General features: G+C 41.2%; 2 protein-coding genes across 2 annotated transcripts in view; both read left to right on the top strand.

Annotated features, from left to right (window-relative positions):
* The first annotated feature begins 8,199 nt into the window (after positions 1-8,199).
* On the top strand, positions 8,200-18,271 carry SLC35G1 (solute carrier family 35 member G1). Its single transcript, XM_012454808.2, has 3 exons — positions 8,200-8,377; positions 13,017-13,197; positions 15,228-18,271. Exons 1-3 carry the CDS (start codon positions 8,200-8,202, stop codon positions 15,964-15,966), a joined length of 1,098 nt encoding a protein of 365 aa, XP_012310231.2. The 3' UTR covers positions 15,967-18,271.
* A 1,407-nt stretch (positions 18,272-19,678) lies between these two features.
* LOC135273998 (small ribosomal subunit protein eS6-like) overlaps positions 19,679-26,132 on the top strand; it is a 75,997-nt gene continuing 69,543 nt past the window's right edge. Inside the window, exon 1 of the mRNA XM_064374101.1 lies at positions 19,679-20,860. The gene's annotated coding sequence lies outside the window, so the exon portion shown is untranslated. The remainder of the gene's footprint in view (positions 20,861-26,132) is intronic.

Below are 26,132 nucleotides of genomic sequence, written 5' to 3'. Positions count from 1 at the left end.
AAGAGATATCTATCTTCCCATGTTTATTGCAGCAGAATTCACAATAGCCAGGATTTGGAATCAACGTAAGTACCCATCAACGGATGAATGGATAAAGAAAATGTGGTACATATACACAATAGAATACTTTTCAGTCATAAAAAAGAGTAGGATTCTGTCATATGCAATGACGTGGATGGAACTGGAGGACATTATGTTAAGTGAAATAAGCCAGGCACAGAAAGACAAACTTCACATGTTCTCACTCATTTGTGGGAGCTAAATTTAAAACAACTGAACTCATGGAGACAGAGAGTAGGAGGATGGTTACCAGAGGTTAGGAAGGGTAGTAGGGGCAGGGGTAGGAAATGGGGATGGTAAGTAGGTACAAAAATCTACTTAGATACAATGAATATGATCTCGTATTTGACAGCACAAGAGGGTGACTACAGTCAGCAATAACTTATTACACATTTTGTAATAACTAAGGGAGTATAACTGGAATGTCAGTAACATGAAGAAATAATGAATTCTTAAGGTGATGGATTTATCCTGATGGAATTATTATACATTATGTACCTGTATCAAAATATCTCATCTACTCCATCAATATATGCACCTACTATGTACTCATAAAAATTAAAAATAAAAGTTAAAAATATAAAATAAAACATACATGACATAAGGTTGATCATCTTTTTAAAAAAAAAGTTGCCAGAGAAAACAGTAGATCAGAGATAGTATTAACACTGATTTTCAGCAGAGACAAGTCAAGATAGAAGAAAACAGAACAAGATTTTTAAGGTCTTGAAAGAAAAAAACTGTAAACCTCTAACTGTATATCCAACATATGTATTCCTCAAAACACAAAATAGAAATACATTTTTTAGACAAACAAAAATAGAGTATTTGTTGCCAGCAGATCTACTCTACAAAAAATGTCTTAACAGTTCCTCAGGCTGAAGGAAAATGATACCACATGTATCACATAGAAACATAGTTCTAAACAAAGGAATGAAGAGTTTCAGAAGCGGTAAATATTTGAGTATATGTAAAAGATTTTTCTCCTCATTTTTTAATCCCCTTAAAAGATAATTGACTGTCCTAAACAAAAACTAACAATTCATATATTTGAAGAAATGTATAACCTATTTCTTCCTCTCTATCCTTTAAGCAAGGTATTGTTATAATTGTCATACATTTTATCTAAATCTATGACAAATATAAATACACACATACTCCTGAGGCTGAAGGAAATATTGATCTTGGCAGAACTGGAATCTCCTAAAGGCATTTGTTGTTTTAGGGGAGTAATGGTTAAGAACTTGGGCTTGGGGCCAGTCACGGTGGCTCACGCCCAGCACCTTTAGGAGGCTGAAGTGGAAGGATTGCTTGAGGCCAGGAGTTCAAAAGCAGCCTGGGCAACATAGGAAGACCCTGTCTCTAAAAGAAAAAAAAATATTTTAATCAGCTAGGTGTGGTGATGTGTACCTGTAGTCCTAGCTACTCAGGAAGCTGAGGCAGGAGGATCCCTCGAGCCCAGGAGTTTGAAACTGCAGTGAGGTGGGAGGATTGCTTGAGCCCAGGAGTTTAAGAATGGCTGGGGCAATAGAGGGAGACCTTGTCTCTACAAAAATTGAAAAATTAGCCAGATGTGGTGACATGTGCCTGTAGTCCCAGCTAATATACAAATATACAAAGCAAATATACGTGGCTTTGTATGTAAGTGGAACTTCTTGAGTGCTTTCCATCCTTACTACCACTGAAGTAGGGAACAAGAATGCTTTGTAGTTTGGTATTGGAATTCCTACTCACTGACACTTGGTTTAAGCCTTCTTCCTCTTTGAGGTCTCATATTAGAAATTGATGTTTGCTCTTTTTGTTGGACAGAATCAGGAGTTGGAGGAACATCCAGTAATGGGTACAGAGAAATGGAGCAGGCAGCAAGAAGGAGCAGAGGGAGAATAGCAGAGTGCCTGAGGCATGCAGATGATTCAGGAAGGGACTAACGTTAGGTCTGAGTTATATGTAGTTATTCACCTTGAAAATTGCCTATGAATAGCCTCCATCCCCTGTGGGACCCAGCTGAGACTCATACTTCGGACAATAGAAATGAGTTAGAGAGAGCTCAGAGCTGTAGACTCTGGAGTGTGACTGCTCTTATAGCAGATTAGGACAGAGGTTGGCTTCTGTTAATATCATTATAAAAACTGCCTTTCTTCTTTATTTCATAGCATTTACTCTAGAAAAGTTAAGTTGCTGGAGAGACACTATAAGCCTAGTGCACATCACACATCACACAGCCCCACTGTAGTGTGGAAGGTCGTCATTGAGTATTGCCATTGCAATGGTCTCAGGATTTAAACCAGAACATCGAGAAAGAAACTATGCTCTAATGAGGTCCTCTCAGAAACCCGCAATCCTGGCAATTCAGCTCTCTGGACGAACAGTAGAACAGAGTTATCAGGACCACCCACCTAGGTATCTGATGATCTTGGGTTTCAATCCTACCTATGCCCTCACTATCAGTGTGACTTTGGGCAACTTGTTTAACATCTCCAAGTCTCAATTTTCTCATCTATAAAATGAGGATGATAAAATGCATACTTTTTAAAAGAGGGTACTTACTGTCAAGTACTCTACAAGTATTATCCTATTTTATCCTCACAGCAATAGCTAGATATTATTATTATTCTATTTTATAGGTGTGAAAAATAGAGGCTCAGAGCAATGGGCTGTCATGTGTCTGAGGTCACAAGGTTGGTAAGCGGTACAGACAGAACTGGACCCTGGGCATTCTGACTCCAGAGCCTTGCTTTTAACTATTAAGCAAAACTGCCAGATAAAGTTCTCCTGAGTATTAAATGAACTGATGAGTTCAATAGTGCTTGGCACATTTTGATTCTTTCATAAACGGTAATTATCAAAATGAGAGTTGAGTGGAATCCAAATCCCAAGTCATGACAAATCTGGAGTTAAAGTGAATTTTGTAGCAACATTCAGGGTCAAGTCCAAACCTCAGACATCCTCACTCGCAGAGAATTTATAAACGACAAGTTCTCAAAGAAAAATACAAGTTCCCTGGGGTGTCAGAAATCATTTTTACAGGAGCTGCCTTTTGTAACATGGGAACAGATCAGAGAGTAGGAAAGCAAGGAAGAACTGGAGAATGTCCTGGTCACATTGTCAGAGCTCCCTTGAAAGGGAGCATCCTGACTCCTGGCCCAATCTGTCCAACGGGAGAGAAGAGAGAGCCCGGAGCTAAACAAGTGCCACTCCCCTGGTGCATGGATTTTTCAGGATACTAGGTAATGCTAGCATCATTTCTTCATTTCTCCATCATCCCCCACCCCATCCCCATGAGGTCCTGAGCCTTGTCTCTTTTGCTCGCCATTCCACCACTGCTAAGAATTGTAAGTGGTCCAGTGTGGGCACTCAAACAACACTAGCTGAATGTGTTACATAAAAAATGATATGAAGATAAAGATAAATATATTAGGGACCAGAATGGAAAATTGTCATATCTTTTTAAAGATGGAACACAGGACTTCAAAGAAACTTCAAAAATCTGATAAGGGCTTTAAACCGTCTGCAGAGATTAAAGTTCAAACTCTCATAAGGGTTTTCCCTGGCATTTTTTAACCCCTTAAAAATTTTTAATAAAATACACATAAAATTTACCATTTGAACCATTTTAAATATACAACTCAGTGGCATTAAATGCATTCACACTGCTGTACAACCATCACCACAATCCATCCACAGAACTCTTTCACCATCACAAACTGAAACACCATTCCCATTAAACACTAACTCCCATTCCTTCGTCATCCTAGCCCCTGGGAACCATTATTCTACTTTCTGTCTCATGAATTTGACTATGCTAGGCCCTGCTAACAAATGGAATAATACAATTTGTCTTTTATGTGTGGTTTATTTACTTAGCATAATGTCTTCTAGGTTCATCCATGTTGCAGCATGTCAGAATTTCATTTCTTAAGACTGAATAATATTCCATTGTATGCTTTCTACCACATTTTGCTTATCTGTTCATCCACTGATGGACATTGGATTTGTTTCCAGCTTTTGGCAGTTGTGAATAATACTACTAGGAAAATGAATGTACAAATATCTGTTCAGGTTCTTGCTTTCAATTCATCTGGTAATATATACCCAGAAGTGGAATTGCTGGCTCATATAGTAACTATGTCTAATTTTTGGAGGAGCCATTCCTGGCATTTTTTTCTGTTAATATTTTCAGACTCAGCTCTTACTTATTTGAACAGTTTATTTTGCCTCTCCAGTGTTCTATACTACATTTATCCTACATGATCTCTCTTTTGCTGGTCCCCTCTTTCATTTACTAGCAAGATGATCTAGAAATATGACCTTACAAATTTTTCCCAAAATAAAACATTAGGACTGTTTGGAACAAACTGTCATTTCCCAGGTCATAAATTATATTAGTTTAAAAGGTAAGACTCCTCTGGAGTTAATTTTTGTATAAAGAAAAACAAAAGCAAAAAGATAAGAATCCATGAATTTTTTGGAAAAAAAACAAAAAACAAAGAAGCAGTCCTTCAAATCAGTACCAAGGTACCAGTATGTTATGAATCAGGTGACATACTAGAAGGATAGTTCCTGACTTACAAATGTCTCACCTAGGAACATCCCTGACATGCAACGAGCAGTGGAAATCAGAAGTCTGGTTCCTCCTGGAAGTCTCTACCTGCTGCCATGGGGATGGTGAGGATCGTGGACTTTCAGTGCTTAGCAGGGACAGGTAAAACCCTTCTCTTCTCCACTTTCATCTTCCTTCTTCCTTCTTGACACCAGAACTATGGGAGTGCCATCCTCACTGTGGCTACCTGGTATCACAGTGAGAGCTCCTGTTCTCACTGGAAGATTGAATCACTTCAGAAGCAGAGGAGTGTCTGCTGGAATGCTACACAATTTTGCATACAGAAACAATGCTCTTTCACATCTAGTCAACGAGTTATGCACATTCCATCTCCTAGTCACCTCAAAATCCATCTTTCCTCCTTGCCTTCTCTACCTGGGGTCAGAATCTCATCTGGGCCACTGCAATAGGCTCTGAACTAGTTTCTTCCACAGTCAGGATTTCTGCTCTATCCTGCACACTATGGAGAAGATCTACCTCTCAGTAGCTCAATATCATTATCATCACCAAAGACCTGAAATAACAACCCTCAAGGGACATCTTAATGGCCCCACACCTCTGCTGGGTAGAGCTGCAGCACAGCCATGTCTTCTGACTTCTAGTCTGGTCTACACTTTTTTTTTTTTTGAGACAGAGTCTCGTTCATGTTGCCCAGACTATAGTACAATGGTGTGATCTCAGCTCACTGCAACCTTTGCCTCTTGGGTTCAAGCGATTCTCCTGCTTCAGCCTCCTGAGTAGCAGGGATTACAAGCGCCTGCCACTATGCCCTGCTGATTTTTGTATTTTTAGTAGAGATGGGGTTTTGTCATGTTGGCCAGGCTGGTCTCAAACTCCTGACCTCAAGTGATCTGCCCGCCTTGGCCTACCAAGTGCTGGAATTACAGGCGTAAGCCACCGCACCAAGCCTGGTCCGCACTTTTCTCACCGATTGCCTTTTACGTCCGCATGGCTCTCAGCTAAATGGGAGAACAAATACAACTGGTACCATTTATATATGAAGGTCAGCAGTGGAGGGGAAGGAAGTTCAAGGGAACAAACTGCACGTAGAAGATCATCTTACCACCTTTAGTCACCCTGGTCCACATTGGTGGAGTATCCGTTTTCTTTCCTTCTCCCCCCTTTTTTTTTTTTTTTTTTTTTGAGACGGAGTTTCGCTCTTGTTACCCAGGCTGGAGTGCAATGGCGCTATCTCGGCTCACCGCAACCTCCGCCTCCTGGGTTCAAGCAATTCTCCTGCCTCAGCCTCCCAAGTAGCTGGGACTACAGGCACACGCCACCATGCCCAGCTAATTTTTGTATTTTTTAGTAGAGACGGGGTTTCACCTTGTTGACCAGGATGGTCTCGATCTCTTGACCTCGTGATCCACCCGCCTCGGCCTCCCAAAGTGCTGGGATTATAGGCGTGAGCCACCGCGCCCGGCCTCCTTCTCCCTTTTTAAGGACAGCGTTGAACGTGGAGCAGTCAGGGTACTTCTTTCTCAAATCATTACACTTCTTTCTTCCTTACCTCACTTCCTAGCCACAGTCTTCACCATTTAAAGGTGGCGGGGGAGGGGGAGACTCTTCAAACTCTTTCCACATCTAAATCTTAGAATGCAATTGTGAAACTGCACTTGACTTTCCAGATGTTTGGAGAAGCTTCCTGGTTCTTGCTTCATAATCATGATCTACCACCCTCACCATTCCTCCCCGATTTTTCCCTATCTAAAACAACAACAACAAATCTGTTGCATATGTAAGTAGCCTTCAATTATTTTAAAATTATTATTGTGTTTTTCTGATAGAGACATAGTCTATGTTGCCCAGGCTGGTCTCAAACTGCTGAGCTGAAGCAATCCTTCCACCTCGGCCTTCCAAGCTGCTAAGCCACCATGCCCAGCCTTAAATTCTCTTTTAAGACAAAGCAAAAGTATGTGTTAATCAAGCTAGAATTCAGGTGACCATGTGTATCAATTTGCCTAGGACAGTCCCAATTTATGCCTATTGCCTTGTATAATTTTTAGAAGAGCTCCTTTTACTCTTAAAAAAAAAGTTCCAGTTTGGAGGATAAATTATATGCTCACCCTAGTTTAAAATACACTTTGGGCCGGGCGCGGTGGCTCAAGCCTGTAATCCCAGCACTTTGGGAGGCCGAGGCGGGTGGATCACGAGGTCAAGAGATCGAGACCATCCTGGTCAACATGGTGAAACCCCATCTCTACTAAAAATACAAAAAACTAGCTGGGCATAGTGGCGCGTGCCTGTAATCCCAGCTACTCAGGAGGCTGAGGCAGGAGAATTGCCTGAACCCAGGAGGCGGAGGTTGCGGTGAGCCGAGATCGCGCCATTGCACTCCAGCCTGGGTATCAAGAGCGAAACTCCGTCTCAAAAAAAAAAAAAAAAAAAAAAATACACTGATTTTCTAGCATAGTGTTTTCCAGGTTATATGATTTTGCCCACATAATTGCATTTTATTTACATAACTAGTCTGCAAAGTAGGAAGGGAAACACTTGATCTCTTTTAAATAAAGGAGATAATCAAGGCTACGAGGGGTAGAGTGGTGACTAAGGTCACACACTCAGGGCCAGAACCTAGGATTCCTGACTTCAAGTCTAATACTGTTTCAGCTGTGGATCACTATGTGCAAATGTCTGAGTAAAAGCAAACTTCACTCTCTTGTCTGGAGATCTGCTTGGCATTGGACTTAGAAGTTTAGATATGTTCATCCTTGCACAGAGGCTGTCCTTCCACATATAAAGGAAGCAAAGAGATGGAAGAATTACTAGTGAAACAAAAAGAGGCTGTTAGTGAATCCCAGGGGCCAAATGGTCTAATCAGATTACTTGAATCTTACATCTGGCCAAATTAGGATGTCTCCATTTAAAAAAAGAAAATAAAACCAAAGATCAATAATGTATGCCTACTCTTGCAAAGAATGCAAAGAACACATAAATAGATTCTGGTTAGTCTTATAGATATATTTTCCTATGGTTACACACTAATTTTTTCTTTAAAATAACCAGCAAAATTCTGCCCTCCTTGGTAAGTGGCAAGCAGACAACACGTGGGCGGGCGACCTTGACCATTTAAAGATTAGCAGAGTGCTTTGTAAAATCTTCAGGGTATCCCAGAGGTGCCGAATGCGTGGCTACACCAATAAATAAACGCCCACTCTTTGAACCTCCTGAAAAGGTGGCCACAGGACAGGCGGGCGCCGGGGCTGGGAACCCAGGGTCCTTCCTTGTCTGTGCCATGACAGACCGGTTCAGTGTGACTTGCCAAGAATGGCTCCAAGCAGCTGGGCCGTCTATCCTGACCACAGCAGAGGGATGGACGCCTCAGGGCCAGCTGTGGGCACCGCAGCCCTACCAGGGAGGCGGCAGGTCTCCCCAGGTTAAGCGGCCAGCGGAGGACGCGCACGGTTCCCTGGGGGAGGGTGCGGGAGGGCCGTGCGCGCATGCGCACGGGCGCCATCGCTCGCCGGAAGAGCCAGCAGCCCGGGCGCTGCTGCTGGCGCCAGACGGCTCGCCGGCGGCTGGTAAGCGCGGGCAGCGAGATGCAGCCCCAGGACAGCGCCGGGGCCACGGAACTGGAGGAGCCCGGGCTGCCGCTGACGGACGATGCATCCCAGGGCGTCAGTGAGGAGCCGGCGGCCGCCGAGGCAGCGGGGGCGCCAGACCGCGGCAGGTGCTGGCTCTGCCGTTCCTCGCCGTGTTGCTCGCGCGCGGAGCCGGGTGAGTGCGCGGTGTGGACCTGGCGTGGGTCTCGCTCTGGGGCCCCGAGCGGGCGCGGGCGGATTGGGGTCCCCACAACCCCGGCGCAGGGCCCACCGCGCCTCCGTCCCTACCCTGCCCAGGGCTCGGGAAAACCCTCGAGCTGTCAGCTTGGGGGCTGCAAAGTGGAATTCCCGGCGCCTCTGCCGGCGCCAAGACGAGAGAAACTTTCCGATTGTTTGCAGTCCTTTTGGGATACCCAGGCTGCTCCTGTAATTATCGTCGGGGCAGGGCTGTGGAGTCAGATTGCAGTTTGACGTGCCCTCTCCGAGGTCGTAGGTAGGGGGTCAGCGAGAAAGGCCATCCTGCAGTGGGGTGAGGTTGGGAGGAAGCTGACCCTGAAAAGTGATCCCGGTGGTTAAGGGTGCTCTCCGAAAAGGAAGTTGAAAGGCATCGACTCTAGAAAAAATGTTCATCCTAGAGTTTTAGAATCGTGGGAAGGCAGAGATAAATGGGACCACTAGTTTTTAACCTTTAGGGATACAAGGACTTTTTAGCAAACGTTGCAGAACAAGGCGTATCTTTTAAGGTGCTCACAACCTCGTCCCCAAAGCCGAGGACCCCTCGTGAAGAACCCTTTATGTTCAGTCCCCCTACTTCGACACATAAGGAAAGTGAGGCCCAGGAAGGCTTTGGGGTTTTCGTTTGTTTTGTCTCCTCCAAGATCTGGAATGTGGGGGTGAGATGAGTCCAGGGAGCACCAGAATTAGGATCCCAGCTTACCATATACCAACAGAGGGCCCTTTCCAGTGGCCACAAGTGCTGCCTCAAGCACATCCCTCTTAGAAGTCGACGATCTACCAGGAGCAGCTTCCTGCAGGAAGGAAACAGGCAGATCTCCTTTTAGGACAGTTACACGGCCTGCACCACTTTGCCTCTGGGTCATCTCCCCTAAGTCTGACCCTGGATTTCTGTTACTCTCCCCTCACTCCGCGTTTCCCTCCTCCCTTTTGTACTTTCCCCAAGTTAGACAAACTCTAGGAAGACTATTCTTGCTCCATTTCTGTCCTAAATGCAAACCGAAATGATCAGACTTGTGAACATTTATAAACGGGCTGGTGCCTCTAGAGCCGGGATTATGCCAAGCTGAATTGAACAGATAAGCAGCCTTTGAAAAGGTCAGTTTCTCACCTATCACCCTCTGGCTGAATGTCCTTCTGGTGGAATACTGAATCAGTCCATGCAAACTCTTCAAGTTTCCCTTTTTTCGTGAATGGAAGAGCAATTCTCTACACTCACGCAGCTCATGGCAAGATGAGAAACTTATGTGAGTGCATCTAAGAATCTTGTGGGGTGTTTAACTTCAAAGAAAGTTGCTACCAATAAGACTTAGTTATTGTAAGGTGACAGGATAATCTCTTGGAAAGAAAGTTGCCATAAAAACACTTTAAACTACTATTACCATTGAACTTTGTGACACCTCTTGTTCTAATTGCTTATCTCAACAAAGCTTTTTTCAAGTTCTGGTTGGAACTGTTACCCATATATCTTACATTCTTGGATGATCTTAACAGACAGCATACAGCTGTCCCAAGACATCTCCTTACTTTCTTCAGGGACAGTGTGAGTCTTAGACTGAAGCAAGGAGAAGTAGTTGTCTTGGGCCTGTGCCTCACATCCTCCTGGAAGGAGTTAGTGATCTAGTGTAGCAGTGGTTCTCAAACCAGTGGAGACTTTGAGAGTTACAGAGATTCTATTTCAGTGGGTGTGAGATGGGGCTTGGGAATTAATTAATTTTTTTTGGAGATAGGGTCTTACTCTGCCACCCAGGTTGGAGTGCAGTGGTGAGATCACAGCTCACTGCAGCCTCGACCTCGACCTTGGCTTCCCAAGGTGCTGGGATTACAGGTATGAGCCACCGCAGCTGAGAATTAAATTTTTAAGTGTTACTCAGGTGATTCTAATTCCCAACCAGGATTGCGAATCACCAGCTTAAAGGAGAGGATAGAGAAGCTGAGCAACTTTTCAGTTTTATTCTAAGTGAGGAAATCACACCATGGCCAATTACTTAATTTAAATAATTTGAGTTACCAAATTATTAGATATGCTTTCAGTGAGATATGAACACGGAACATAAACAAATGCCTCTTTCAATTATGCTAGCCTCGCTTATCTCCATTGACAGGATTGGAATGATTTACTAAGAGACTGAGGTTTGTCCGAGTGGAACCAGTCCTCACCCTCATTAACAAATCATCAAATGCAGCAAGGCCTTCTAATCTCTGCCCCTTCCCAGTGGGAAAGCATGAGACTTAAGTGTTTATAGACAAGAAAATATGTGTGTATGTGTTTTAAGGGAAAAGGTCACTAGGGCCAAGGGTATACAATTACATTTTTAAAGAGTTAAAATATTTAATGTTAAGTTAAAATATTCCTGGGGAAAAATTAACAAGTTTTTGTTGGAGAAGATACTTGAAACAGAGCAGGGAGATGTTTTCTGTTCTTGATCTTCTTGTTCTGTTCTGTTTGAGGGTGGAGGTTCTATGTATGGGTTGAATTTCTTTTAAGAAAAACTGTTTTATTTGGACCTGAATTCTGAAATTTCAGAGGCCAAACCCCAAGGCTGACCACAGCCAAGGCATGTATTTTGTGGTGCTTCTCTTGGAAGTCTTCTAAAGCTTCTTTCTCATGGTCTGAGTATGTGCAGTTTGTTTCTGCAATATGTACAGAACAGAATGAGGTTTCTGGCACCTTAAGGGAAGGGCGACTGTTAGTTCCAAAGCAGTATCCTCAGCTGTGCACCTAGAACAGGAAGAGGTAGAGACCTCTGACGAGAATAGTGCTTTTGAACACAAGGCCAGGCTGTAGAATGCCCGGGAAAGCCTGTGCACCAGCATACTTAGGTCCCAATTTGCAAAGTCATGTAATTGACCTGAGGATGTGTAAATGTATTACCTGGGGTTTACATTTATCAGAGAAGGGCATTTTAAAAAACATTATTACACAATGCTGTTTTATAGCTATCACATTGTAAAGTCCTAGATTGGAATGATAATAGGAGTTTTCCTACAAATTGTTCATAGCCACTCACCCTTCAGTTCCACTGTGCTCTTAATCAATAAGGGCCATGTCAGGCCTTCACGTGCAAGCCAGGGCCCAGAAAGTCTAAAGTCCTGCCTGCCTCTAAAGTCCTGCCTGCCTCGGCTGAACACCCCCACCCCCACCCCCACCCCCACCCGCATTTGCCATTATCCCTAATCTCCCAGCCCAGCCGAGCTTCCCCTGATAGAAGCTTCCCCTCACCCTACCCTACCATCTTAATTACTCTTATCCCACCCGCCATTGCAGCTGAACTTATGGTAATGTATACTCCTTGCCCCTACCCCCACCACTGTAACTGATCTTACTCTGTAACTTTCCACTGCCCACTCCAAACCTATAAAACCAACCCACTGCCCTTCGCTAATGCCCTTTTCAGCCTTAGCCCACCTGCCCCAGGTGAATAAACAGCCATATTGCTCACACAAAGCCTATTTGGGGGAGTCTCTTCATTCAAAGCGCGCATTTTTTAACAGGCCAGTTGTGTTTCCTTTTTATCCTCAACCCTGTTTTTGTGTTAATTTCAAGAAAGGTATCCTGCAGTGTGTAGTTTTAGTTTTAGGGAGTTCACCGTCCACCCTGCTGCCTTTACTCTCCTCTGAATGACAGAGGAGTAAGACTGCAAGCAGGTTCTACTCCTGTGTAGGAAACTCAGACATAGGGAATACCTCAACAAAAGTTTAAAGCTCACACAGGTTGTCATTAATGACTGAATACTTGATGCCCTGGAAAAAGCACGGGTTTCTTGTTTCAGATTAAACCAAGAGTAGGGATTAGATGCAGTTCTGTACAAAGCACTTTGGATCCAGAGGGCTAGATAACCCACACCCTTTCCTTGAGGAGTTTGTGCTCTGAAGGGAAGATAAGTCATGAAGCATGAAAAGTTAAATACAGATTTATTAACAGTTCAAAATAACAAAATGGAGAACCTTCCCAGATTATGCTGTTGCTAACAGCGTTAGACTCTTGAGTCTTTCTCTGAAGTTCTCTCATCTTATTTCATTCACTGAATGTTTATCCAGTGTCTTCCATGTGCCAGGCATGAGCAAGACAGCAAGATCCCAGCCCTGGAGAAGCTCATAGATTTCTGGGGAGAAGTCAGATAATCAATAGATAACTGTATAACTCAATTATAACCCATTTTCCAGAAAAGAACACTTTCTTCATAAATCGAAGTTTGCCGGTAAGATGGCGTAAGATCATTTGGAAGGATTTTTTTACTTGCCATCTTGACAGGTGTTTCTTAAAGATTTCTCTCACCATCTTGGCAAGCATTCTACTTTCTTGACTTGTAAGTGAGGAATGATTCTTCAGCTAGCCATAGGAAATCCATTTTATAGGGCAAAACGGTATTTTTAAAATGAAGGTTTAAATTGTTGTCCTCATCTATGGTTCTTCATAATTGATGGGGAAAATGGTACAGGCCCAAAGAAATGATATGCTTAGGAAGTAATACAGCCTGTTAGCCTTTGACACTGTTCCATTTTTCTCAATTTTTAAGTGAAAAATAATAAAACGTACACTTGGAAGCAAGGACTAACCAGAATTTAATCTTTTTCAGAAGCCAAGAAGAAAGCACCCTGTCCTGGACTTGGCTTGTTTTACACATTATTGTCTGCCTTCCTTTTCTCAGTGAGCTCTTTATTTGTTAAAAAAGTGCAAGACGTCCATGCTGTAGAGATTAGTGCATTTCGATGTGTGTTCCAAATGCTAGTTGTTATCCCTTGCTTAATATACAGAAAGTAAGTATTTTTTTGATTACAAAATAGAAGATACTAATAAATGTGTATATATCTTTTCACCTGCCTATAATATTTACCCTACAGTATCTGTTTTATCCCTCTCATACACTTACTAGTTCCTGTGCCCCTTGGCTCTGATTAATGAAAAGTCATAAGCATCCACCCACAGAAGATTCTACCACAAGCATATACCACATACCCAACAAAGTGGGGAGAAAGAAACTTTGTTGTTTACCACCTCCCCGTTTGAAAACAGAGCTTTCTTTGTATAATTCCCCCTGTCTTGTACCACCCTCCCTTTTTTCCTTTGGCATAACTACTGTTTAGAAAAAAAAAAAAAATGAAAAGAATTAGTAGTGTATCCTAGTGTCAGAAGTTTCTGTAGAACAGGCTGCCCTTTTACCAGGGCTAATAGAAGATTGTAGTAATAATATTTAGGTCTTCCTCAAAAGGTAATGGGGTAACCCTCAGCAAGGTTACTTCTGTATTCAGTTTCCTCTATGATACTGTGTGACCTCTGCCCTACAAGGTGATTCCAAGGGTCAAATAAGATTTATTATAGGGCGGAATGCCTTGTGTATATTGTACAGTATATGAAAATTGTCTCTATTCCGTCCTCTCTGTTCTCTCCTCACCCAATTCCTCTTCTCCTTCCCTATTGAACTCCCCACCCTCCCTGGGTTAAAATTATGCCTCCTTCAACCATTGTAACCTCCACACACCTCTGTATTTAGAACCCTGGAGAGAAACCAGTTGGGTCCTTGGTGTCTGCCTAGCTCTTTGTCTCTTCGGGCAAAAAAGCCTATACCCCCAAATTAAAACCTTTAGTCACTTGTCAAAAAAGTCTCCTTATATCTCTAACATGGTGCAGATTCACTTAGAATAGTTTCACTCCATATCCTGAGGATTTGCTGGGAAAAGTGAAAATCTTCTATTATTGCCAGAATTTCCTGTCATTGTGGACAAGTCACACTATTTTAAGAAATGATGTTGTTGGTGGGGGGTCATAAAAAAAATAAATAAAAAAAAAGAAATGATGTTAGGACTTTAGAAATTTCTAAGGGTGGCAGCAGAACACTGATGCTAACATAATCATCTCCCCTATTTTGAAATAAAGATATTGTCAGAGGAAGGACACTAGAAGAATGTTGTTAAAATCCTTGGCCCTAAACTGTTTTGACCCATTTTATGTTTGATTTTCATGGAACACTCCTTGCTTCTCAAAGTATGGGCCAAATGTGACCATGCTTTCAGTTTAACTCCAAGATACTCGGGGTGGTCAAGTCAAGGCTAGATGATAAACTAATGAAGTCTAGCCCTGGCACAAGTCAGCAAGTTGCACCTAGCCAGGAACTTACACAGAGTGGGTACTTAGTAAATATTTACTGAAAAAGAATTTGAATAGCACTAATCATACTTTTCCAAACACTACATGTTCTTTTTTAGTGCCTTTGACTCTTTCCTCATGAGAACAATGAAAACTTGTCTCATATTCAATGACTAAAATACATTTTAGCAGTGTTTCAAGTTTTATAGAAAAATTCATGAGATTGAGAATGAGCATTAGTTGCTTCTAAGTTTCCTTACACAGGGCAGCTAAATCTTGACATTGTATTTCTTATAAAAATGATACATTTTCTTCATAGAAAATTTGGAGAAAATAAATATAAAGAGGGAAAATTACCTATGAGTTTATTAAGGTATAAACATGATTAACATTTAGTTTATTTTCCTTTTGTGCTTTTTGCAAACATATATACATATACATGGGATAAATATATTAATTGAATTTTAATTTTACTATGTATGTAATTCACTCGCACTGGTTTTGCTTTTACTGTGAACATTTTACTGTCATTATACTTAGAAAATACTACTTTTAAAAGATATAATATTCATTTGTGGATATTATAATTTACTATTCCCTTATTTTTGGATATTTAGTACTTTAAAAATGTTTAATTAAAAATTGTAATAGAAAAACAAATGTTAATTTCATTTAATATGCATTTCTTCATTTGAATTTACAGAACTGGGTTTATAGGCCCAAAAGGTCAACGAATTTTCCTCATTCTCAGAGGAGTCCTTGGTTCTACCTCCATGATCCTTATATACTATGCTTTCCAGACAATGTCCCTCGCTGATGGCACAGTTATCACGTTTAGCAGTCCAGTGTTTACGTCCATATTTGCTTGGATATTTCTCAAGGAAAAATATAGCCCTTGGGATGCTCTTTTCACCGTGTTCACAATCATTGGAGTGATCCTTATCGTGAGACCACCATTTTTGTTTGGTTCCGACACTTCGGGGATCGAAGAAACCTACTCAGTCCACCTTAAGGGAACGTTCGCAGCAATTGGAAATGCCGTATTTGCTGCATTGACTCTAGTTATCCTAAGAAAAATGGGAAAATCTGTGGACTACTTTCTGAGCATTTGGTATTATGTAGTACTTGGCCTCGTTGAAAGCATTATCGTCCTCTTTATATTAGGAGAGTGGAGTCTGCCTTACTGTGGGTTGGACAGGCTATATCTCATACTCATTGGGCTCTTTGGTTTGGGGGGTCAGGTATTTCTCACGAAAGCACTTCAAATAGAAAAAGCAGGGCCAGTAGCAATAATGAGGACAATGGATGTGGTGTTTGCTTTTATCTTTCAGATTATTTTCTTTAATAATTTGCCAACATGGTGGACAGTGGGGGGTGCTCTCTGCGTAGTAGCCAGTAATGCTGGAGCGGCCATTCGTAAATGGTACCAAAGTTCCAAATGAAGCATCATTTCCAAAATACATATTTTTTTCAAGTACACCATCACCTAATTCACATACAGCATGCACACACATCTGGAAAATCTGCATTTGCTTCATTGGTTATATTTAATAAATTTCATAAAGTACCATTTTTGAATATAGTATGTCTTTAATTAAGAATAGCTAGTCTGGTCTAACAATTTTTTGGTAGCTTTGGTTTTGGTTTTTTGTTGTTGTTGGGGTCAAGTTGGTTAGAGGAGAGCTCATTGAAGAAAAACCAAAATATTTTATGACTAGTAATATGACATGTAATTTTTAAAGTGTATTTTTGGTACTGATGGGATATAGGTGGGGAGGCTATTTTAGATATTCTTTTAGCAGTGTAGAGCCTAAGAAACTTGGTTCTACTACCGTGATCCTTATATACTATGCCTTCCAGACAATTGATAATGCTGCTATAATTAGTATTATGTTGATAAGTAATTGGCAACCTTATTCTATGTAGGAGGACAAAGTTGAAGCTTAGAATAGGTGCCTACATAATGGTGTTAATAATACAAATGAATTGGCCTTATTTTCAAGAATTTTATAAATGATTATCATACGTGTAACTCATATTTGTGCCTTTTCATTTTAATGCTGGAATATTATGTCACCTCTAAAACACTTAAATTGCCAAATTTGGCTAGTAGTTTTCTGTTTCTGTGGCATTAGCAACTGCAGCTAGCATTCTATAATTTTAATTGTCTTCAGTTTTTTTGAAACTGCCCTAAATTTTTCTTAACATTCCAAGATTTCAGATCTTTAAATCACAGAAAGAAATCTTGGCATGACCAGTGTGCACATTTCCATCCTGAAGTGTTTTCTCTTCACTAGAAATGTGATTTTCTATATATTCCTCTTGGATTTATAGTGTGATGCCAAATACAATTTTCTCAGGATCTTATTAGGTTGAACCACATGGAATTGCCAAGATTTTACTATTTTAACTTACAAAAACCATAGTTTCATATGGTTCACCCTAATAGATATCTCTCTTATTCTCTAAATGAAATAGAAGACTTTGGAGTATATGTTTTTAAAGTAATTTTTTAAAGTACGGTAATGCTATTAAACTTATTTTTATAGTTATGAAATTATATGTAATGCTTTATGTTATACATTAAATGTAAAGACCTGTGAATCCATGTTTGATTGACTTTCGTAGTTTTCTACATAGAAATAAAATCACTATAAATTCTAGTATATCAGTATGATGTTAAATGTCAGTGCCATACCATGATGCTGCACCATGATACTAACGTCATGAATTCAGACAGCACATTTTACATCTGGAACTTCATCAGACCGATACTTTGCAGTTAGAGAGAATTTAATATCTAGAAAAGCTTGGGAGGTTAGTCAGGACTTAGGGAGTACACATAAATGATTCTTTGTTGTAATGAGCCCTTTAGTGGTGAGGTTGCAATAGCCTTCAGCTTTTATTGTGTCAGATGAAGCATCTATCATTATCTTAAGCCTGCATAGTTGAGAGGTTATGGGCTTTTTCCTACCCTCTCATCATAATTTTTCCAAAGCAAAGAGGAACGTGGCTTCTGGGATTTCCAATAGTTCCAATGGGGGAATTTTTGGCTTGCTGATTTTATCAATTGCCTTGACACCTTACAGATCCTAAATGAAGTCTATGTAGGTGAGTCATCTCTATTCCACCTAATTTATGGTATTGGAATTAGATATTTGCAGGAACATCATTCTGCAAATATCTTAGATAATTATAGAATCAGGAGCTGTTTAGAACTCAGAGGTCTCAGAAATCATCACATAGGGGTCGTGCTCCTTAGATAGGGATGATAAGGAGGAGACCTGCCCAAATTGAATTTCCACGGCCTTCCTCTCTTAGTTGCATGATAAAGTATGGACAGTAAACCACTACTTGAGCCACCTAAGGTGAATTAACTCTCAGGGAACCCTCTCCCAGTTCTTTACCTTGCACAATGAAAGAACCAATGGCATCTAGAAAGTTAAATCCCTTTAGACCCATCCACTCGAGACATGTTTTATTTCAACAATGTGGTTTAAGTACTTGAATGTCAAACTATATGACTGAGGTTAGAGAAGATGTTTCTTCTAGCTCTTATGGGGTATGATTCTTAAACACAGTGTCCAAGATATATACGAGGATATGTATTGTAACAACTATGGTTGTGTATATTTTGCAGAGTGTAGTTTCTATATCTTAAAAAGGAAAATATTTTCATAAATTGTTTTTATTCTATAAGTACTAATAAAATAATATGAAAGAAAGCTATATGTTGGTTGTTATGATTATAGCGGATATCTAATATAACTTATTTCCCTTTCAACCCTGTGCTTCAAAATTTATTCTCTATAAGAGATTGACCTCTAGCCATTCAGCTGGGATGTAATCTCAAGGTGTAAACTGTTTATCTGACCCTCTTGTACTGTCAAGAGGGTCAGATGAACGGTTTAATCTGTTTATCTCTCCAAAATAAAGGCATTAATCTGTGCCAGTGAGACCTTCATTCTTCTAGATCCTGAAAGCTTAATTCAGCTTTGAACTCTGTACTTTCTGTTCCCATAGCTAATCTGTTACTAAATCCTGAAGAGTCTTTCTTCTTATTGTTATGTGGATTAATTCTTTCCTTACCATTTCCACTGCTATCATCTTAGTCCAACACTTATCACCTTACACCTGAATTACCACATCAGTATACTGGTTACCTGCTTCTAGACTCTTTCTTCCACTCTGATTCCTGTCCTAGTGCCAGCTTAATGTTCCTAAAGGCCTGCTTTCATTCACTGTTACTCTGGTTCTCATGAAACCACAGTGATGCCTTATTACACACCATATCACATCAAATTATTCATCTGGCCCTATTCCCACTTCTCTGACCTGATTCCCACATCCCAACACAAATTCGATACTCAGATAGGTTTTAACCACTAGCTCCCATGTTTGCCAGTAGAGACCTTCTTCTGCATTTCCCTTCTGTCCCTACCTACTTTCTCTAATTTACCCTCTAAGGCCTGTTAGCCTCCAATGGCTCAGCTTGGGCTTTTTTTTCTTCTGGACTCTAGCTTCTCCTACCCACATAACCCAATAAAGTGGGTAAAGCATTGGATTAGGATCTGAAGATCTAGTGTGGTTTTATCACTTTCTAGCTGGGCAAATCACCTAATATACCTGAGCCTGTTGTCCTTTTTTGCCCAGTCCCTCTAGAAATGAGTACCATAGAAGGGCTTGTAGACCATTAAGAAGGATGAAAATATTAAGTATTGAACTGGCTAAGACTGTATAACTGAGTATTCACTCTTCTCTTCAAAATGAGGCTTATACCAGAGTCCTTACTCCTAAGCAGCCTTACAAGGAACCATAAGAACATGACTATCAGAATGCAAACTCCATTTGACCCCCTCCTGCTAGCACAGACTTGTGCTGTTGGACAGCTTTCACTTCCTAGCTGATCTTCCCATGTCAGGCTGTCAAGGATCACCATCCTTTCATGCGTAGGTGTTGCCACCTTTCCAGTTCTGGCCCTAGTTCTGATCTTCTATGGGTACTATGCTTGGCTCTGACCTGGGGAATGGGCCTGACTCTTGTGTGTTTCCTATGCACTATGTACTCAGCATGGTTCTTTTAGCCTCTTATCTATTGTACCCAGTAAGCATAATTAGTCTCTTGAGGGCATTCTAGTGGGAAGAGAGTCAGATGTCCTTGTTAGCACCCTGGTCTCCGATCTAGGTGTGAATGGATCCATGATCAATAATGGGCGTTAGAATTTTGTTGTATGGGTGAAGGTTGGATATAAGAATCCTGGACACTACTCTAAGCACGCTGTTTTATGCCCCCTTTGGTGGCTTACATTAGATCTAATATAGCTACCATATCCACCTAGAATTCTACAAGATAACTTATCAGCGGCTCTGTGATCCACAAAGATGGATCCACATTTTAGCCTATTTGAACATTAAATTTGGAGGTGGACCTGGAAGACCAAATCACAGCCCATGAACCTTGGCACTTGCCATCTCCTGGAAATTGGAGGGTGGGCTTTATAGCAAGAGGGTAAGAAGAAGACATACCTGGTATACAAGAGGGTAAGGGAGGGCAGGAAATGTACCAGAGATGCCCAGTACACAGGAAAAGGTTCCACTGGGCTCAGGAAATGTCACTACTAGAGGCAAGAGCCTGGGCCTCTTCTAGTAAACTTATGTGATTCTAGAAACCTTGTGCGATTGATACCAGTAAGCCTGATGAAGCAAAGGAAGTAACCTAGATTCATGATTAGTTACCAGGGTGGGGTCAGAAAAGTATAAAAACACAGTTGAGCAGAAGTAGACTTCGGCAGGAGGAAATGTGTTCAGTTGAATGGTGCAGCACGAAAGTACCATGCCAGGGTCTGGCGCTCCCTGGTGCAGGAGAAGTAGACAGAAAGGCCTGGCCAGAGGAGTGCATTACTAACCAGGAGGTCTGTGTCTAAGGCTATAAGAACCTGGTCGTTCTTACAGCTGTTCAAGTATACTTGGCCATGATTTAAGATTAGGCTGTTTGTGCCAAGAACATACGAGAAAGAGAGAAACTAATAATACAACTATGTTTTATTTTTTCTATGATTATAGCAGGTGCTAGCTCTATAATATTAGAATTGAATTCAAAGCAATAGCATAATTCAGAATGGACTAACATGTTCTCTCTTCTGATGCTCCCCCTGGGAACCCAGCCACATTGCTGTGAGAAAGCCTGGGCCACGAGGAGAAGCCCATGTGGAGAGACCCATGTAAGGAGAAACTGAGGCCCCGACACTTGGCCCCATCTGCACTGCCAGCTGACAGCCAGCACCAGCCTGCCAGCCATGTGAGTGTTCACACTGGGAATGGATCCTCTAACCCTCAGGTGAGCTGCCCCAGCTGATTCTGTGTAGAGCAGAGACAAGCCTTCCCCCTACCTCCTGAGCACTGCTCAAATTGCAGATTTGTGAGAAAACAGAAACCAGTGATTACTATTTTAAGCCACTAAAAAATAAAATATAAATGATATAACTGTCTTGGATATGTATGTACCAAATTATATACAGTCACAATTACATAAAGCAAAACACCTCAAAGTAACAAAAATAAACAAAAGGTATGACATTTTCATGGGCTTTTCTCAGCCTGTAACTGATAAAATCAGCAAAAATTAAATATATAGGAGATAAGAAGAATAAAATATAATAAAGTTGATCTAACCAACTGTTTTCAAAGTGTGGATTGGATACTTCTGAGAGTCCTCAGGACCCTTTCAAAGTGTTTGCAATGTCAAAACAATTTTAATAACAATACTAAGAACATTATTAGCCTGTTTCACCATCATTCTCTCATAGGTATAGAGTGGAGCTTTCCAGAGGCTATAGACATGAAATTGCAACAGCTTGAATGCAGAAGCAGATAGGAGAATCCAGCTATTGTCTATCAAACTAGATCTGCAAAAATATAAAGCAGTGCCACTCTTCTCACTCTTTTTTTTTTTTTTTTTTTGGAAAATAGTCATTTTTTAAATTAAAGTGTTATTTATATTAACATACAATTACATTATCTTTCAAAGCCAGCACAGTGGCTCACACCTGTAATCCCAGCATTTCAGGAGGCCAAGGTGGGCAGATCGCTTGAGTCCAGGAGTTTAAGGCTGCAGTGAGCTATGATCACACCACTGCACTCCAGCCTGGGTGACAGAGCAGGATACAACAGACTAACACACTTCCTGTTTGTGTGTTTTAGTTCCTTTGTATGTGCATTTTAGAAAAGTCAGAAGAAGTCTTTGGTACTTTGCAACGTGTGCATTGGTACAACTTCTAGGAAGGGCAGTTTGGCACCATCTGTCAGATTTACTTTATGTGCAAAATGATACGTACAAGATTATTTGGCTGGGCGTGGTGGCTCACATCTATAATCCCAGCACTTTGGGAGGCCGAGGCGGGTGGATCACGAGGTCAAGAGATCGAGACCATCCTGGTCAACAAGGTGAAACCCCGTCTCTACTAAAAATACAAAAATTAGCTGGACATGGTGGCGCGCTCCTGTAGTCCCAGCTACTCGGGAGGCTGAGGCAGGAGAATTGCCTGAACCCAGGAGGCAGAGGTTGCGGTGAGCCGAGATCGCGTCATTGCACTCCAGCCTGGGTAGAAAGAGCAAAACTCAGTCTCAAAAAAAAAAAAAAAAAGATTATTTATTGCAGCCCGATTTGTAATAGCAAGAAAAATGGAACTAGCCTGAATGTCCATCAGTAGGGTCACTGGTTAAATAAGTCATGGTATATACCCAAAATAAAATATAATGCAATTAAAAATAAATTTAAGAAGAGCAAGGAAGCTTTCCATATATGGATGTGGAATAATGTCCAAAATTGTTAAGTGAAAAAGTGAAATTCATATCATGGTTGAGTATGTGCTCATTTGTATAAAAAGGGAGTAAACAGATGCAAGAAACGGTTAACATCGGTTGCCTTGGCAGCTGAAGGGCGAGGGGCGAGGAGACTTTGCACTGAATCCCCGTTTACATCTTTTGAATTTTGAACTATGTGGGTAAATAACATAGTCAAAAAAATAAAAATAAAATTGGTGGAACAAAAAACGTGACTTGATGGAAAAGAAAGGAGAAAGAAAAGGAGTAAAAGACAGGGAGATACATATATACATTACATCATATATACATACATACATGCATAGAGAGATGTTTCCTGCTTTAATCTGGGCTTTCACCCTGACTCACCTTACTGACTTCCTTTTTTGCCTCATAGAGTGTGCAGACCATACTTAAATTCACACATGCTCCATGACTGAAGAGAATACAAAAGACGAAACTGAAGTTCAGCTTTTTAATAGGACTATATCCTCCAAGATCCCAGAAAGCATTGTCTGGCTCCAATTCATATGTCAGCCTTTCTCTGGCACCAAAACAATTTTTACTTGGAAAGGACACTAACATTTATTGAATAAACCTCATCCTGGCCAAGAGCTCTTCAATCTTTTTCTCATTCCCTCACTAACCCTGGGAGATAGACAGATTGGGAACTGAAGTTCAAAGAGGTTGAATTGGGTTACCTATGTGCCAAATTCTAGTTCCCTCACTAGTAAATGATGACTCTGGGCCACAAGGTCTGCCTAACTCCAAAGACCTTACCCTTTCCAATACTTCATGCTGCCTCCATACTTGAGGGTAGCAGACTGCAGGACAGGGAGTCACTGTAGCATTTGTCACTGTGGTGATTGAAAGGATTGTTTTTTGCCTTCGGGATTTAGGCATACATATGTCCTCCTACTTCCTTCTCCTCATAGAGCAAAAGCTAGATGTAAAAGAATAGAAGGTGATGACAACACGCATATATTTCAGTTTTATTTCTTCCAATATAGTAATCAGCATTTGTTGGGCAGTAGCCATAAACAATCCTAGCCAATGTAAGGAAACACCAGATATTGTCAAGCCCTCACATTGGTCATAATTGGAAGCAAACGTGACATATATGCACTATATAATCAGTTTGCATGGGCTACAGCAAGATGTTGCCCAAGAACCTAGGCATGCGCTGGCTTCCTGTGGTCTCCAAGCAGGAAACAATGGAGCTGTACACAGTCATCTGAGTATACAGAAGTGAACCCTGGGCCAGCCACATTCAGCCATACTTTCCCTTCCCCAGGCTGTTTCCACAGGCACAATGTACCAATCAGAAGAAAGGTGGCCAGCCTTAGGAGAAAGGAAAGGACATTGACTGTGGCAGGCCTATTCCCATTGTAGAGATGAGATACACCAAGATAGTGAGTTCCCAGCTTTTCTCCCCAAAGCACCCCTAATAGCCAAGAAGAGTCTGGAGGCATAGATACCATCACAACTACACTAACCACCAACCTTTACTGTGTCCTTCAGGTGTCTGTCCTAACTAGTTTTGTGGTCTGGCTTCTTGAGTTCCTGCAACAAGCCTGTTTATTTTCATCATATTGATGAAGTTATAGAGCTTGGACAAGTTACGTGACGTGTCAAAGGTCACATAGCTAATAAGCGTCAGAGTCTTGTTCTCAAAACCCTGGTCTGTCCAACTCCAAGCCTGTGCTCCTGACTCCACTATTCTACTCCTCACCCTAAGCCTAAAGCTGCCCACTTCAAGCCCAAATCTTCTTGGAGGATTCATGCTTTAAAAAAAAAAATCCATGCAATTTTTTGCATCCTAATTATTAATATATCTGTATGTTTTAGTGTAAAAAATTTTTTAAACTACTAATTCAGTTATTTAGCTTTTTATTCCCCAAGTTTTTGGTACCCTAGGCAGATGTGTCATATTTATCCTGGGCTTTGTGTACCTCTGGTTTGAGGAACTCGTGAACTTCATTTTAAGAAACATGGCCCAATGAGTACACAGTCAAGTCCTCATGTCCCTGAACAGCACTTTTGTTCTTTGTGTATTTGTATTATCAAGTAACCATGTGACTATAATTTGGCATCTCATATACCATAAGTGCAGAAGAGAATTAATTAATCAAAAGATTGAGTACCTGACTCCCTAAACTGTTAAATTTCCCATTGTGTATTAATAAAATTGGTATCGTTTCACAATAAGACTCTATATTTTTGGTTATTGTTGCTCTTTCCAGAGAGATAGAATGTATACCCAGCTTCCCTCATCCCCTTTCTTCTGAAATAATATCCCTGTATTAGTCAGAGTAATTGTGCTGGTTGTTATAACAGACAACTCCCCAAATCTCAGTCTTAAAAAATAAAGTTTTATATCTTGATTCCTGCACAGTCTCATGTAAGTTGCAAGGCATCTGTAGCATGTCTCCTTTAAGCGGTGATTAGGCTCCAGGCTCCTTCCATCTGAGGATCCTGACTTCTTATACATGTAGCCTCCATACTTACCAAGATTTTACATCAACAGTCTTGATGGAGAACATTGTTTCTACCCAAATCCCATTGACTTTAACCTAACTGAAAAGGAGGGTAGGAAATAAGGGTTTCCTCTGTGCTCAACAAGAGGAAAAGAACAATAGCAACAACACAATTTAGTGAACCTAAAGCATTGTTTCTGCCATAACCCCCTTCCTTTGGGGAACTGCTGAAACCTACGTCCCCATTGTTTTGGTGGAGCTGGCAATACAGAATCCTACCCACAGTGGCCTAGGAAGTGGGCAGACTCATGACCTGAGCTCAGCGAAGTCAGGTTTATCTCTCTCTATAATTTGAATCATGAGCAGGGTGTCAAGCGCAGAAGGTGCACCCTTGAGCTGTCCCATGGCAGTGCCCAGAGAGAAGGGCCTTGGGTGCTGGCTATAGAAATCCTGTAGACAGACTGGGTCCTGTCCCTCCTGATGCTCAGATGTACAGCTCTTCATCAAGTCTGTGAGAGTCCCACTATCCTTCCAGTTAATTCTCTACTTGTGATTAAGTTAGAATTTGTTCCTGGGCAGGGCACAGTGGCTCACACCTATATCCTAGCATTTTGGGAGGCCGAGGCAGGCTGAGTGCTTGAGCTCAGGAGTTCAAGACCAGCCTGGGTAACATGGCAAAACCCAATTTCTACTAAAAATACAAAAAATTAGCCAGTCATAGTGGCTCATGCCTTGTAGTCCCAGCTGCTCGGGAGACTGAGGCAAGGAGAATCACTTGAACTCAGGAGGCAGAGGTTGCAGTGAGCAGAGATGGCGCTACTGCACTCCAGCCTGGGTGACAGAGCCAGACTGTCTCAAAAAAAAAAGTGTTTCTGTTACTTGCACCCAAATGCAATGATTAATTAACTTTAATTAATACCCAATATTTGCCACCTATATGCTAACAAGCAGATTCCCCATCTCTTCATGACTTGACCCTTGGGGATATGATGGGATATCTGGCCAACCTTTTTCAAATGACATGTCTATCTTATTAAGATCTTTAATCTTCTAAGTGCCTGAGAAAAGCAAGAAACAGTACAAAGCAGATGCTTAAGGCCACAGAAGTGGTAAAGACAACATGCCATCCTCTGCAGGATGTCAAGTGGACAATGGGGTCATATCCAGGTGTGATCTCTGAAGAAAGATCCCATACATCAACGTGTCAACCTATTTCATAGACATAAATCAGGATTCTGAAATGACACTATCCAGTAGAATTACAGTGCAGGCTATACATGTAATTTTTACTTTTCTAGAAGCCGTATTAAA

Source organism: Aotus nancymaae, unplaced genomic scaffold (genome assembly GCF_030222135.1).
Source record: "Aotus nancymaae isolate 86718 unplaced genomic scaffold, 86718_ANA_hifiasm-v0.15.2.pri h1tg000010l, whole genome shotgun sequence".
Classification (NCBI taxonomy): Eukaryota; Metazoa; Chordata; class Mammalia; order Primates; family Aotidae; genus Aotus; species Aotus nancymaae.
Note: the sequence above shows the minus strand (reverse complement) of the source record. Positions and strands in the feature narration are given on the sequence as shown.